Below are 15,260 nucleotides of genomic sequence, written 5' to 3'. Positions count from 1 at the left end.
GTACAATCATGCAGTCGTTCAGTCTTCGATTATTTTAAGTTTTCCGAACATATTTCCTTTTTTTTTTTTGGACACTGCTAATAATAATAAACTTTAACTTGTATTTACCCCAAGATCAAGATTTATACTGTTACTTACTAGCTTGTGGAATTCATGATTCTGAATAAGATTACGAATTGCGCGAATAGATGGAACGCCTAACAAAATTGATAAGACGAAGAGGGAAAGACGAGGTGGCAAATCTGGAGGAAGGAGATAAAGTACAGTAGTTTCGAGATATTCTCACGTACAGGAAATTAGAGGGAAGAGACAAGACGAGAAGCCGACAGTTTGGGGTTCGAATTATCGACCGAGATCATATCCGAGTGCGCGTGGGATGGTTCCTTCTAGCCTAATCTCTTTGGTATCTATCGAACATAGCTTCCATGGGTTCTGCAGGATTATACCTTTTGACTGATCTATGTTTGACCGATTATCACGGTGGGAGTCCACATGCAGACACTTGATAAGAATTAGGAGACCTACAGGGAAGAAGGGCAGCTTGTACTTGCTAGTGATTCGCACGTTCTATGAGATAACTTATATAGAACATAGTAAAAAGTACAGATATGTTCGCAAACTTCAAATGAATAAAATAAATGAAACAAATTCTCTTAAATTTTGTTCAAATATAATAGATGGAAGGTAGATTTACCTAACTGAATTTGACTAACTCAATGAGATATTTTCTAGACAAGGATTCGAGTAACGTTTATACAAAACAGGACAGTCGGTCGAGAGATTGTAAAGAGATAGCCACCCCGAGTGCCGAATTCTTCTGTTAGTCCATCGAGTGGCGTCACTTTTGTTTGATGCCTCACCGTCGACTTCACGACGAATCGATACCGATCTATCGACACGGATCGCTTGCCTCTCATGGCCGTATCCACTCGAGTATTAATACGATCAAATCTTAACCTTTTTTCTTTTTTTCTTTCCCTGTCGTTTCCGATGAACAATCAAACTTCCGACTAGTGAACTGTTTCGAACTCGACGACTCAACGACGACGAACGTATTCCCACGAAATAGTTCCGACAAGCGAGAACGTACATCTAAATCATGACTTTCTATCGCTGATAATCGTAAGGAAGACACAAAAGACGGAAAGGCTGAACGCCAAGACGAACTATCAGAAAAGATACACTACCGGACAAAAGTTTAGGTATCTGTGAAAGGTCCTTCAATTTTCCTACCGTTTAACTTACTAATTTTAATGCTTCTATTCTGTCAATGTTAACACGGTGATTCATATTATGCCATATCGTTTAACTTTACTTTCATCGGAGTATCGACTTTTAACCCTTAAGCCGAAACTTTTAGCCGATGGTGTACGTTAGAAACGCGAATTTGAATGTCACACGAGAAAAGGCAAAATGTTAGGTTCTCTGTAATGTGAAAGTATACGAAACTCGATAAACAATATGTCATTAATTGCTAATTGCGGTCCGTAAACGGGAGAAAGCGTGGCAGAGATCGAAGTCGATTTACGATTCGAAATTAAGAATAAGAATATAGGTACTTATCGAAGACAGATCGGTGGGTTCGGTTGAGCATGTTATGACAAAGATAAGGGTAATGTTACATACCTTTTCGTTAGTCCCATTGATCGCTTCCAGAGCTTTTAATTTCTCGATCTCATCGTCGGACTCCTTTTCCAACGTGGACGCCTTTTTCGTTGTTGTTGTTGGTGCTTCCACCAACGTAAATCCCAGATCCACGTCTTGCTTCCAGAGCACTTCGATTAAATCCATATCCTGAAACAATACGTAAGCGTTTGTGAAAAAGTGTTGGTAAGTTAGATACATAAATTGAAAAAAATGAAAAGAACTGTTACGTTGACACAAATTCATATTTTTATTAGATACAAATTTTTATTTTTACAAAAGTAATAAACTAAATAGAGGTTCGTTTCATCTAGTAAATATTGTAATATATGTTCCACTTCGGATATTTTACGTTTTTCTTTATATTAAATATGTATTCTATAAATTTTTGCTTTTTAGTAATTTGCCATAATTTCGTGAACGCCCGCTGTATATCAATATTTGTTAAATATTATAATTAATAATGTACTGTTAGAGGCAGTGTAAAAAGTATAGATACGATAATTAATTTCAACGAAGATAACGTAGAATGTCGTTTATTAACAATTTTTTAAATAATAAAAAATATGTATATATTCTTACAAGTCAGCAGAATAATTTTTACAAAAAAAAAAAAAAGAAAGAAATGGCATATGTATAGTCTGTGAGAAAATATTAAGAGATATCTAAAAAATGAAAAAAATATATACGTAAAAGATATTCGTAAAATTGCAGTTTAATGAAGAAAATTAATAACTCTGATATATAGGAGAGGAAATTACTAAATTTAATTATTTTTATACTTAGTGAAGTTTTCTTTTGGTTTTACTATGGCTTGAAGCCGTCGTGATATTGAATTTATTAAATCGATGTGTACTCTAGCGGAAATGATTTTCCATTCTTCTAAAATAGTTTTTTTCCTATCATTTCTTGATGAAATACGCTGACTTCGTAATTTCCCATTTCAGGTGGTCCCACATATTTTTAATAATGTTTATATCTGGGGATTGTAGAGGTATTTCTAAGTGTTTTCAAGTATTATACAAGATCGATGCTCCTGTGTTAGTAGCATTATACTTTGGACGGTTATCACGCATCATAATGAAAGTGTTTTTCAAACTCATTTTCTTTTGATGCAGATTATTTTTTAAAATACCTATGGTAATATTTATATTTAATATTAATATTCATTATAATAGTAATAATATTTATTAATATAATATTATATATTTTTGTAAGTTGCTAGATGTTTATTAATATTTTCACAATAGGAATAGATATCGCAGTCTTTTCTTCTTGAAAATTATTCTGAAGACTTGTAAGAATACGTAAATATTTTGATTCGATTAAAACCTTGTTACTATACGATGTTTTGCAATAACTCTGTTAAAGTTCAGTACTGTGCAAACACTTTTTACAGTGACTCTATACTTTTACGGAGTAGAGAATTTATAATTTCTGAAAACTGCAGTATGTACCTACCTATGTATCTGAATTTAGATATTGAATTTCATACTGATTTAGTTTATTCTTCAATATCCGTAATAACCCATTTAAAAAGGATTAGATGTCACTTATCGTAAATTGCAAGAAAACTTTTGCAAATTATAAATTGCAAATTGTAAGAATTCTATTCTACACTTCCAATTAAATTTTTCGCGTACTCGCACGACTAAAATAAGTATAATTGATGATTACATGTTTACGCGTAGCATAGTAATTAATAAGTACAAGGATTTCGTGGTAGCACAACAAGTTTTGCGTGCTCGCTTTATGTAAGTTAATAACGTTTCGATCACGATCGAGTTGTTCGAAATCGAAATCACGATCCTGAAGATTCATTTTGTTGCGGGCCAAGATGTCCCTCGCAGGGAGTCCCATCGACGAGTGTGTACAAAAGTGCATGATTAATGACGGGCCGAGTATCGATGCATCTCGAAATGGAGGAGATCGAAAGGAGAAGAAAGAACCTGGGAAAAAGGACCAATCACATGACGGGGCACAATTGTCGGGGCAGCTGGCCCGTAGCTTTTAATTGAGCCAATTTCGCCGAGTTCGTATTCAACCTCGTTAACTAATCTACAGATTTTCTTCGCTAATTTAAACCTGACCGTTATTACAACCTGTGCAAGAAGAAGTAATGTCGAGTAACGGCGACCGTAATTAGATTTCGCAATTAATTCGACTCTGTTACAGTTTTTAGTGAAAAATATTCGATAAAAACACTTTGGTTAAGATATCCATGTTGCAGACTACGAAGTTACAGAAGTTAAAGATCGATTAATTTTTATCGCTAATTAGAACGTTTGTTTTTAACGGTTGATCAGCAACTATCGGTAATTTAGTGGTTTTGTCAATTAAGTACAAATAAATGAAATTATATATATACACACATATCTATTTGCCTCAGCTTTAGGATATACGAAATTAACTTGTACTGCTCTTTAATAGATGAATATGCTCTTTTTAATTTAATAGCTGTAACAAGTTTTACTTATTCGTAAGGAGATAGCGGAACAACGTTTTCATATTATAAATAGACTACGTATGCGAAGATGTTTAAAACGATGTTTCAGTAATTTAAGAAACTTATAGATACACCTATACAGCTATACGTATGATTTAAAAGTGATCGATTTTTTAATCAAAAAAACATTGATCAAAGATAAATTGAAATTACTCCGGAGAAGCTTTCCTACCGTACATTTCTGCAAATATATAATAAATAATTCGCGTCCAATGAATCGTATTCGCGGATTAAGTGACTAGCAAATTGCAACTACTTATCGTGTCATAGCGGCAACAGGACGTGAGATTTTTGAAGTAGTATTAAGAACACAACGACGTCTTACTACGTCCAAGAGAAATGTCAAAAGCCTCGTTACGATTTCATTAAAAATTGTGAGTGAAAGAGGGAGAGAGATTGCATTGGTATAACAGCCGGTTATACAGATAGGTGAATGAAGACACGATTAGATTTGCTAATTTTTGTTGGAACGAGCAAGCGTGACAACTCGTGGCCTGCTTATTAAAGTCTAAGAACGGATTTGTATGTGTTCATTTGATGTACTTGTTTATACTTTCATAGAAACGTAAAATTTCTCTTATTTGTCGATCTCATTAGATCTCATTAGATTAAGGAATGCTGCTTGTTAATTAGAAGGCAATTAGAAATTCTGCTACATAAATTTAAATATGAACGTCTCGTCTGTTCTAAGTCTGAATAAAAATATGCAGTTCTTTAGTGGAACAATCTCTTTAAAACTTTCTCTATTATATATTATATTATTATATATTACATTTATAGGATGTATAGGTTACATCTCTTCTGTGTTATAGGAAAATCAAGTTGATCTGTAAAATAAACCAAACAATATAAAGTTTGAATAAATAGTTTTACTTGTATATATACATCGATATGAAATACAGATACAGTTAAATAGAAATACATGTCGTCTTTAACAGAAGGCTTAAACATTAATTCGCTTCATAAATTTATATCTAACATATCTTCAACTCTACCAAATAATACGAATTCTATTATTAATAATACTAATTCTATTTCACATTTAACTTTCATCGATATTTTACCAGTTTATTCTTGCAGAACTGTATTTTCAGAGCGGTCGCTACGTCCTTGATCAGATAAATTTGTTAAAAAAAGAGGAAATATCTAAAGCTTCACTATCGCAATTACCTTACGATGCAGGAGAAACGATTAAGCGTGTAAAACGATGGGATTATCAATAATATCACATATCTCTCGTTAGTTTGGAAAATTATTTCTTCGATCACAAGAAATACCGAATTGATTTTAGTTCAGTATTACTTGTACGTACTTGAAAGTTTCTTATCATTATAGCCGCTACGCGATCGATCATATATTCATCACGAATTAATTCCAAATATAATTTGAAATTGTTACAGACAATTCTGAACTATAAAATCAATCCAATAATACTTATTTACATACACGTGGGTAATCCGATAATTTTTCCAAGCTAACAAGAAACATATGATTAATCATTCCGCCGTTTTACACGCTCGATCGTTCTTCCTGCAACAGATCACGGTCCCGATAGAATTTATTTATTTAGCTCGTGTATACGCATAATTTCATATGGATCAATCGGAGGAATCATTTGATGGTTAATACACGGGGTAAAGACAGAGCCGGTTGGCTCGTAGCCATTAATCTTTGGCCATCGTTATCGGTGATCGCAAATTTTAACACGGCGCATCGGAACCGCAGGATAACGGATATGTTTCTGCATCACGCTCGATCACGAACGCGCCATCGAAAATTACTTCACCGAGCGTGTAATTTGATGCTCCGGAGGAACGAGAAAGAAATGGAGGACGCGATGAAAAAGAGAGCCAGAGCGTGGGTGTGCATAAGGTGTCGGCCATGTTGGAGAAACACAGCGGGATATCCGCCGCGCCCACAGCTGGGCACAGCTCTCCTCGAGAAATCGAATCGACTTCGATGCCTAGGCCAGCAGCGCGTTTCACCTGGCACCAGCGCGCTCTTTCCAACGACACCGACGCCTTTAATTTTTATTCGATTAGCCACGCGGCAAGATAAAGCGTCGGGATACCGACTCGTAGCAACCGAACGGACAGCAATTTCTTCTTTTACGTTCTCATTGATCCCTTTTTATCGCCGTAACGTAATAAATCAATGGCTATCTAATTGAGATTTTGGATTAAATACACAGAGAAAATATAATTTCAAGAGACAGTAGGTACAGTAAATTAAATTACGTGCTCATCATCGAAAGATCGCTTCGTTGCTTTCGTACGATTCCTGGGATTTGGGAAATAACGAGGAAAGTGAAACGCGGCCTAAGGAAATAATACCAAAGGGACGATTTGCGCGTAAAGAACATGCAAGTTCCGAAGCTGAAGAAAATTCGTATCTCCCGCGCTAGACGTTTCTAACTGTAGGTATGTAATGATAAATAATACACGAAGATATATACCGTGAGCCTAAATGAGAGAAATGAAGTCGTTGAAGTAAGACGAAAATCAAGAATAACAAAATTACATCGGATGGTTCGAATGTTTAGTCAAGAATTAGTCCGGTACACGCATTTTTGTCAAAAATAATAATCTTCCAATGCAATTTTGCATTTGATAGTGGCAACATTTTCTTACAATCAATGTGAAAAGTGAAAATAAATAAGAAAAAAAAAAAAAAAGAAGAAAACGGAAAGTGGAAAGCAACGGAGGAGCGAGAAAGAAATCGACGATTTTGTTACATAGGTGCAAAAGAGATAGCGTGGTCGTGGAATTAGAGAAGAGATAAAGTTTAGTCGTTTCGAGATTCCGAACAAACAAGATTGGCAGAAACGATATAACGAGGAGGTAAAATCGGTTAGGAGTGAAATTTACACGTTATAAGTGTCAGAACATGTGTCGAGACACTTTTACAGAGATAAGGACTTGGAGCTCTTTCCAAGACGTACCGATATCAATTCGAAACTGTTTCCTATTGTTTCTTTGAAAAGTCCTGATTTTCAGCAACTACAAATTAATTTTTGTTTACTGGGCAGGAGATAGTAGAGACTTGCTATGGTGCAAATTTCATCGTTTAATTGTGAATATCAATATCCAAATAACTCTTCCTAATCTTAAATGTTGCATGAATGAGCGTAACTTCTCAACGATTTCATTTACAATTGCGCTCTGGATATCGTTCCTGCTTGTCTGCGTACATACTGGTAATAATTACATAACTGAGAAGTTACCTCTTGCATAATAATTCACTGATCAAATAACGATATCACTGAATCGAGACAACTGAGAAATTACAGGCTACAAATTTCTATTTTACAAATACTTTTCACAATTTTACAATTTACAATTACAAGTTAAATAAGGCGATTACCTTGGCTGTAATTTGTGACGATAAATTTTAAGACTTCGCTCATTTCATTATAAATCTTGTTATTATCATACGAAGGAATTTATATATTTATCGATAATTTATAATACGTACAATGTAACATATTACGATAATATAAGTTCCAAAATTTTTTTAATAATATCAAATAAATAGAGCCTGAGTGTCCTGTCCGCGTAATATCGTCAACTTTTTCGACCATGAAGCTATGCGAATCGTATGTTTTACATTTTGAAAATTATGGAATATAACAACGATCTTCGTATCGAGATCACGTGTCCCATCTTGATTACTTATCTTGAAAAATAGTTTTGCGGTTGATTGTTTCTTCGTCCCTGAATAACAGGTGCAACGATCTCCACCAGTCTTGAATCGATCTGTCTTCCTAAAGGAAAAGACTTCGCTTCTGCGGGACACGAGCCGATGACTATACGTTTTATAACTTACTGCATCGAATGTCGATCATACAACACCGTGATAATGTAATTACTCTCCATTGTCGCCGATGACAACGAGTACAGCCAATCTTCTCGAATAATCAAACGCTTCTTCGGGGAAACGACGGTTTATCGTCGGTATACTATATAGCAACAGATCAGTTGCGTTCAAGTGGACTTTTCTGCAAAGTTTGATTGATTACACGATCGGTTAATTCGTGTTCTTGATACGATTCTTTGGTATTTGTACTGTACTCGACATTCTCAACGACACCGTGAAACTTAAAGGAATATTTCGTCAGAAAAGTATCGAAATATTTGTAACTGTTTTTAGCACTTTTATATGACACTTCAGGAATTATAAACTCGTATCGATTATTAATGATTTATATATCATGAAATATTAATTTTAACTATCAGTAATATTCTAGAAGTTATGACACATTATTTGAGGAAAGAATAACTATGCACTTTCGTTTGCAAGCTGATGTTTTAATCTACTTTTCTGGGAATCAGTGCTTTAGTGGTGCCAGAATAATAAAATTATGTATGTAAAAATGAGGAAACTGCATTACATATAAAGATATACGTAGTTTGATAAGTAAAGATTCGTCGAACATTCTGGTTGATAAGAGATACGAGTATAGATATTCTTATCATTAATTGATATTTATATAAAATATTCTCTCGGTATACAGAATTAGCAACAAACGATTAATTCTATTATCCTGAAGTCTAGAAAGATATAGAATTATAAAACGTATATATACATACGAACAACGATTGACATGGATATTTTATGAAAACCTTGATCCTCTTCTTGATAAATCCATGACATTGTGACTTCATATTTTCATGTAACCTGAAGTTCTCACTTTGTCCTCGAATTTCTTATATTTAAATTCTTCCTAATTTCTTATCTTTAAGCTTCACTTTTCCTATTCCTTTGTTCTCTAACATCTCTTACTGCGACCAAAATACTTACTTTAACATTGAAATTATTTCCATAAGGTGTTAGTTTATTAGACGTTAGTTGAGTGTTTATTTAATAAACGTAGAATGGAATTCCATTTATTGGAACGAAATTTTAGACACTGTCTGATTAAATAAATTCTTGAAGATTAAATCCACTTACGTGTCTGAACGTAAACATCCAATTACACGAATAAAAAGTCATAAGACAATGAAGTGAATCAGTGAATTTCTATTTATGAATTTCAATTAGATATACGATCTGTTTTTGTCTCTCGATGTGCACAAATAAACGGAATTCTACAGTATTCTTATCTTATGATTATCTTTTTCCAAATTAATCTACACTGTCTTACATTATTTATTTATTCATACTAATGGCCGAAGCATGTTTTAAAAACCCAGACCACAAAGCACTGGAGTCTTATTTTTCGAGAGAGATGTTATTTTCAAATCAATCATGGACTTGGTTGATAGTAATTAGTGATACGAATTTCATTACAGATTGCTATTGTAATCATTTCTCTATTTACACAGTACGGTATCAGACATCTCGCTGATAGATCATTAAGGACACACAATGTACATAAAGAAGAAAAAAAGCAGTAACACAGCTTATTTGCTAGCAATATTAAGCTATTAATTACTTTTTTTCACATCTGATAATGAACAAGCTGAACATAATAAGTGACAGTAAATTGTTCATTGAGTTTATATAGCGCATTATATTAAACAAAATATTGAAAATTTCGGTATATCTATCGTTGACACGGGCACAATATCTATCTCTTAACTAAAATAACAAACATAATTTCGAAATAGTTTATCAATTTATGTGAAAGATGAATCAAGAAGCCTTCGAGAAACAGGTACTATGAGCTCACGGTTATGCTAATTAAATTACACCGTATTCGAATTGCATCGTAATTAAATTACGTTGTATTTGAATTACATAATTCAAACTTTTCAATTAATTCAATCGCTAATTACCGTAATCGTGGGTATAATTGGAATACAATGCAATTGAGTGACAGCTCGGAACTCCGAAGAAGCGAGATAAATGTTTATACAATTCATCTTTCATATTTGTATTTTTTTAACGTCCACGCTGCGTATCTTCCACTTCCCATTCATGCGTGACGCAATTTTACATTTATGTCCTAAAATTAGATTATTCGATTGTACTTTCTAATCGTGCAATTACGAATCATATTGTAATTTAATCGAATAAGAGATATGAATTACGAATTACAATGTAATTGAATACGATGCACTAATCGAATTACTTTGTACATTGTAATCATAATTCATAGATTAATTCAATTGTAATTTTGTACACTTTCGTACGGTTTATAATTCACGATAATAGTTACCCATATCGATACGATTAAATACTCGATCTATGATGAAACGTGCGATCATCGAAATGTGAGAATGAAAAACTAAAAGGAAAAACGTTCGAAGATAAATGTAATACGAGTCAAAGATTAATTACACCAAATGGTGACTAGCGAGTTAGAAAAGTGGCTTGCCGGTAATAAGTAATCTTTACAAATTTATCGGTAATCTCGTTATGGCATAACGCCAGTTTTGCCTCTCTTTCGACGGCTGTTGTGTATCGAATCCTCAACAGAACAGTGTACTTCTTAGTCGGTGAACCTGTCAGGATGTACCTGGCTTTGAACGATAAATAGGCCTAATGGTGGTTCTACCGTTAGGTTGACCAGGCATTATCCTCGATTTTCACGCCACCCTTTCGTATCTAGCCGAGAACGTACCGACAGCTTAGATCCTCCTGTATCAGAAATAAAAACTATCTACCGACGTAGCTTCTTGTTGCGTTCGTCAAAAAAAAGAGAACGTTCAGAAGCGTTTGAAAATGGAGATCATCATCCCTGAAAGGTTCTACTATCAACGATTATTTGAATTATTAATATTCATTGCAAAGATTATCATCCGAGCTGTTACTATTAAGAATATTAAATTATTATTATCGTTAAGAAAGATTGCAATAGTGAAAAATGAAATTTCGTTTATTTCTAACGCAAAAGACAGAAATGTATCGCAAGAATTATAAATGATTCGATGCTTTGAAATTCAATTTTCTCAGTTTTGAAAGCTACAACGTAGAACAATGTTGCAATGCTTGATATACGAATACGATCTAATGCAACGAAAGTTATCATAATGATTTACGATCATAGAGTTACGTTGGATTAACGATGCATGAAGTGGGAAGTGTAACTAAATGAAAAATCCTAGGGAAGGATCTTTCTGCACTGCTTGTAAAGTAATGACTACGCTATAAATAAAAAAAAGGTAGGAACCGTAGCGAATGATGTTCCGCAAATCCTACTTGCTATTCATAAATTACTTAGTATTCGCGTAGTTACAAGTGCCTTTGAACATTTTGCGGTAGACCAAGATAGGCAACTGACCGCTAATGGGTCCCATGGGTCACGCCTACTCATCTTCTTGCTCCTTCCGGAAAAGGGATTGTAAAGGACCATTTTCTTACCGGTTCCGATTCATCTGTTTGATCAGATAGTAGATGTCACTGAAAGCAATTTTTATCCAAGTTTCTACAAATCCATCGAATAGGTTGCGGTATCGCGTAACTAAAGAAATTCATCTGGTTCTTGGTAAAGTTATTTTTACTTAGAAAAATTTCGCAAATTAATTGTTACTGATACGATTTCTCGCTTATATTGTACGATGATAAGTTCTTTAAAACATTGATTTTCTCCTTCTTAAAAAAACCCTTTTTTCGGTTGAAATTAAAAAGCGAAATCTAAATATAAAATTAAAGAGTCGCAGCAGCGATCGAACCTGATATGATTTGCGTATGTGTTTTAATTTGCTTTCATTTAATTATCACGTTACATCTATGTGTTATACTTGAAAACAACGCGATGAATGCAGTACCTAGGCATTGCGTGCAAATGGGTCGGAAAAATTGTTCTAATGATAAATCACTCGAAGATACCTAAATCGCGTTCACGGAAATGCTTCATTAATAATAACGAAAAATTACGTGTCGCGAAAATAATTCTGCATTACCATATGTCAAGAATTTTCGCAACCATTTTAAGGAAATTTCTCATTCGCCGATTCACACTCGGTCGCTCAATTTTTAATATGAAAATCCTTGTAAACATTCTTGGCTAACTGATAAAACGTTATCATAATCGTATTTCATACGAACTTTATCGGTCTGTACGAAAAAAATGTAAGTAGGTACCACATAACTGTTCAAGCAAATACAGGAATTACAATATCGAAATACAATCGAATGCGTAGACGTTCCCGTATCAAAGAATATCCGAGAAATCTAATCAATCATTATACATTAATAGGACGTTTTCTTGAAAAGTGTCCCGTTAGGTGATTCAAAAGTTAAATTCCTATAAGGTTGATTAAAGAAATTGAGCAACTTTCTAAAGGCTGGGTTACGTCTTCTACAAAGGGAGAAAGAAAGAAAGGAGGAAAGAAAGAGAAAGAGAGAGATTCAAAAGCATAAAGCATTAATTTCCTGGTTTTAATTAATGCGTCGTGCACGCAGCCGTACAGTAATGGCGGCCGAACCGTCGTACTACGAAGAGGGGATAAAGGAGGGGGAAGAGGGAGGCGCGGCTAAAAGGGGAATTTGATTAATGATCCTGCAGGATCTGGGACGCGAGGAGGGAGAGAGGAAGCGTATCCTGGGGGACGCCTGTCTTGCCACAGAGCACCGATCACTACCAGAACATACCTCCACTCTACGGAACACATTTTTCAGATTTTTTGAATACACTTTTGCATCGAATATTTTTGAAAAATAGTTCCAACAATTTATTCTTTCTCTGATAAACGAACGATAAAAGAGAGAGAGAGAGAAAGAGAGAAATATATAAAAGATACGTTAAAGCATATAGGACAGAAATATATATGTGCATATATATATACAGGACTATGAATGACAAACATTTACAATTAGAATGTAGAAATCAAATCAACAGAATGACGTAGTTGCGTAGGAATTAAAATTACGCAAGTTGTATAAAACTTACGCGCATGTTTACATTACGTTGAAAAATAAGTTGAAACACGTTAGGGTAAGAAGTAAATTACAGAACATAACCTATTTATCTTCTAAAGCAAAGCACCGAACAGTTCTTTTAATTTCCACAGCTATTCGCGTTATATAATTCGAAATAAAAAAGAAAACGGTGCTCCAAGAATGCTGAAAGATAGTTTGCTTATACCCTATTTTGAATATATGTTTTCCATGAAAAATTCCTGTTCCATAAACGTTGAAATAACTCGGGTCCCGTAAATTAATGGAATTACGAACATTCACGCACGGCAATTAATATTTCAACACGCTGAAACTCCGTTCCTCCTATCAATCACGATAAACGATCCTTAAACGCCGCTATCTCTAGAAAATTACACTTCTCAACAAATCTACCCGTTTTGTCAATGAATCATTTTGCGATAAAAAAGAAGAAAGGAAAAAAGAATGAACGAAACAAAAAAAAAAAGGAAAAGAAAAAACAAGACAAGAAAGAAAGATTGATCAAGGAAAGAGAGGATGTCGGTAGGAAGATCAGCCGTCTCGGCTGACCGAAGAAAAATAGTTTGGTTATCGACGCGGACTGGAGCCAAACCAGCCCCTATCTCGTGTCCCATCGACGTATCATCAATGTAATTCGTATAATGTATCCACGCAAGTCGAACTGGTGAAAGAGGCAGAGAGGGAGAGAGGGAAATAGGGAGGGGGAGAGCGTGCAGGAGAGGGCGAACGCGTACTTATGTTGTGGGATATATCGGTGAGAGGCAAAAGCAGTGAGGGGCGGTGCGTGTGTACAAAGGGAACGCCGACGATGCCGTCACGAACGTTCACCCCAACAGGGGCGTACCTATCTCTATCTCTCTCTTTCTCCTTCTCTTTTTTCAACCCCCGCGCCGCGATGTATCCGAGGTGTACCGCCAAGCCCACGTATTATGTATTCTCCGCTTTTTATTCGTATATACCTCGAAGACGTGCGTGTACTGTTGATCGTAGATGAAACAAGAAACGCTGGGCGATAATTTTAAAAGAAGAAGAAGAAGAAGAAAAAAAGAGTATGTGCGCGGCTCGACGTTAAAGAGGAAACTATAAATCTTATTATAATTATTAACGTATAGCGTTATCTTCTATTATCGCACGTGCTTTTCAACGTACGCCTCAGACTTGTCTCACTAATATCTGTACTTAAGGCATAGAACGCATTATAATTTTATCTATACGTCCATTTCGATTTAATTACTACGCGGATAGATTTCTTTGGCATCGGTGGATCGCTTTGAAGCGGCTAACTTATCGGATCAAGATGGAAAGCAAGGTAAAGCAAAGTTGGGAAATTTTGTTTTACATTTAACGTGATTTCGTATGGCACATATTTGTTAAGTGAAGTTTAGAGCAAATCATTTTGTACATTCTACATTATACTGTCTTTTGTTATTTCAAACACCTAATATTTGATTCTCTTTCGTAGCTTCAAGTTGAACGTTAATCGAACGCCATGGGAATGTCTCAAAATTCATTTTAATATACGTGATAGCATAGACGACATAGAATCTTTTGCTCGATAATTTTATACGATAATCTTAGCTGTAGATATCTTATATTAATCACATTTCCTACAGATTTATATATTTATTTATCGTTACGAGATATAACAGTAACATTCATAAACGATCCAATTTATTGCGCGATTTGTTAAACGCACATGCGTACTATATGCAGTGTACCTGTATAATCTTTTATATCGCAAATAGATGAGGCAAATTTTATTTTCAATTCGAAACAAGTCAACTTCTTCCCGGCTAAGTTAATCATCAGAGAAATTCTTTTCCTTTACGATCAATCTCGGAGTCATACATAATCGAACAGGTAGGTATGTTGTTTTTCTACACGATGTTAGGAAGCTTGATTCTTTCGCTTTTCTATACACGAGATTACTTTTTTGACGTCGGTTTCGCCGTTCCTCGACGATTATTAATAATTAACGTGTCCCGGCGTACGATGCTTCCGCGAAAACCCATAAAAATGTCGTTTTTGATTAAATCGACAAGATCCGCAGATCGAGCGGCGATTTTTTCTGAGATAGCGCGCGATCGGTTCGAAGCTTGTAATTACGCGGGGAAGAAAACCGGTCTTGCGTCCAGCGATTTCACGACGGACGCCTTCACTCGGTTATGGCCGCCATTAGTGCAAATAAGATTCTGGACTGTCAGACTAGCCGAACTAATCACCTCGTGTCCTCTTCGTACGAGACTTTCGAAGGCGTTAATTATTT

At 34.9% G+C, this 15,260-nt stretch overlaps 1 protein-coding gene across 8 annotated transcripts in view; it reads right to left on the bottom strand.

Moving 5' to 3' along the window:
- The window catches only part of cnc (NFE2 like bZIP transcription factor cap-n-collar), a 110,932-nt gene that overhangs the window by 72,239 nt on the left and 23,433 nt on the right, over positions 1-15,260 (bottom strand). For all 8 annotated transcript variants that reach the window (XM_069118541.1, XM_069118540.1, XM_069118539.1 and 5 more), the window contains exon 2: positions 1,627-1,794. In XM_069118541.1, coding sequence (XP_068974642.1) covers positions 1,627-1,794 — 168 coding nt within the window. The remainder of the gene's footprint in view (positions 1-1,626; positions 1,795-15,260) is intronic.

The sequence above is a fragment of the Bombus flavifrons genome, chromosome 8 (assembly GCF_040668555.2).
Source record: "Bombus flavifrons isolate JBK064 chromosome 8, iyBomFlav1_principal, whole genome shotgun sequence".
Taxonomy (NCBI): Eukaryota; Metazoa; Arthropoda; class Insecta; order Hymenoptera; family Apidae; genus Bombus; species Bombus flavifrons.
Note: the sequence above shows the minus strand (reverse complement) of the source record. Positions and strands in the feature narration are given on the sequence as shown.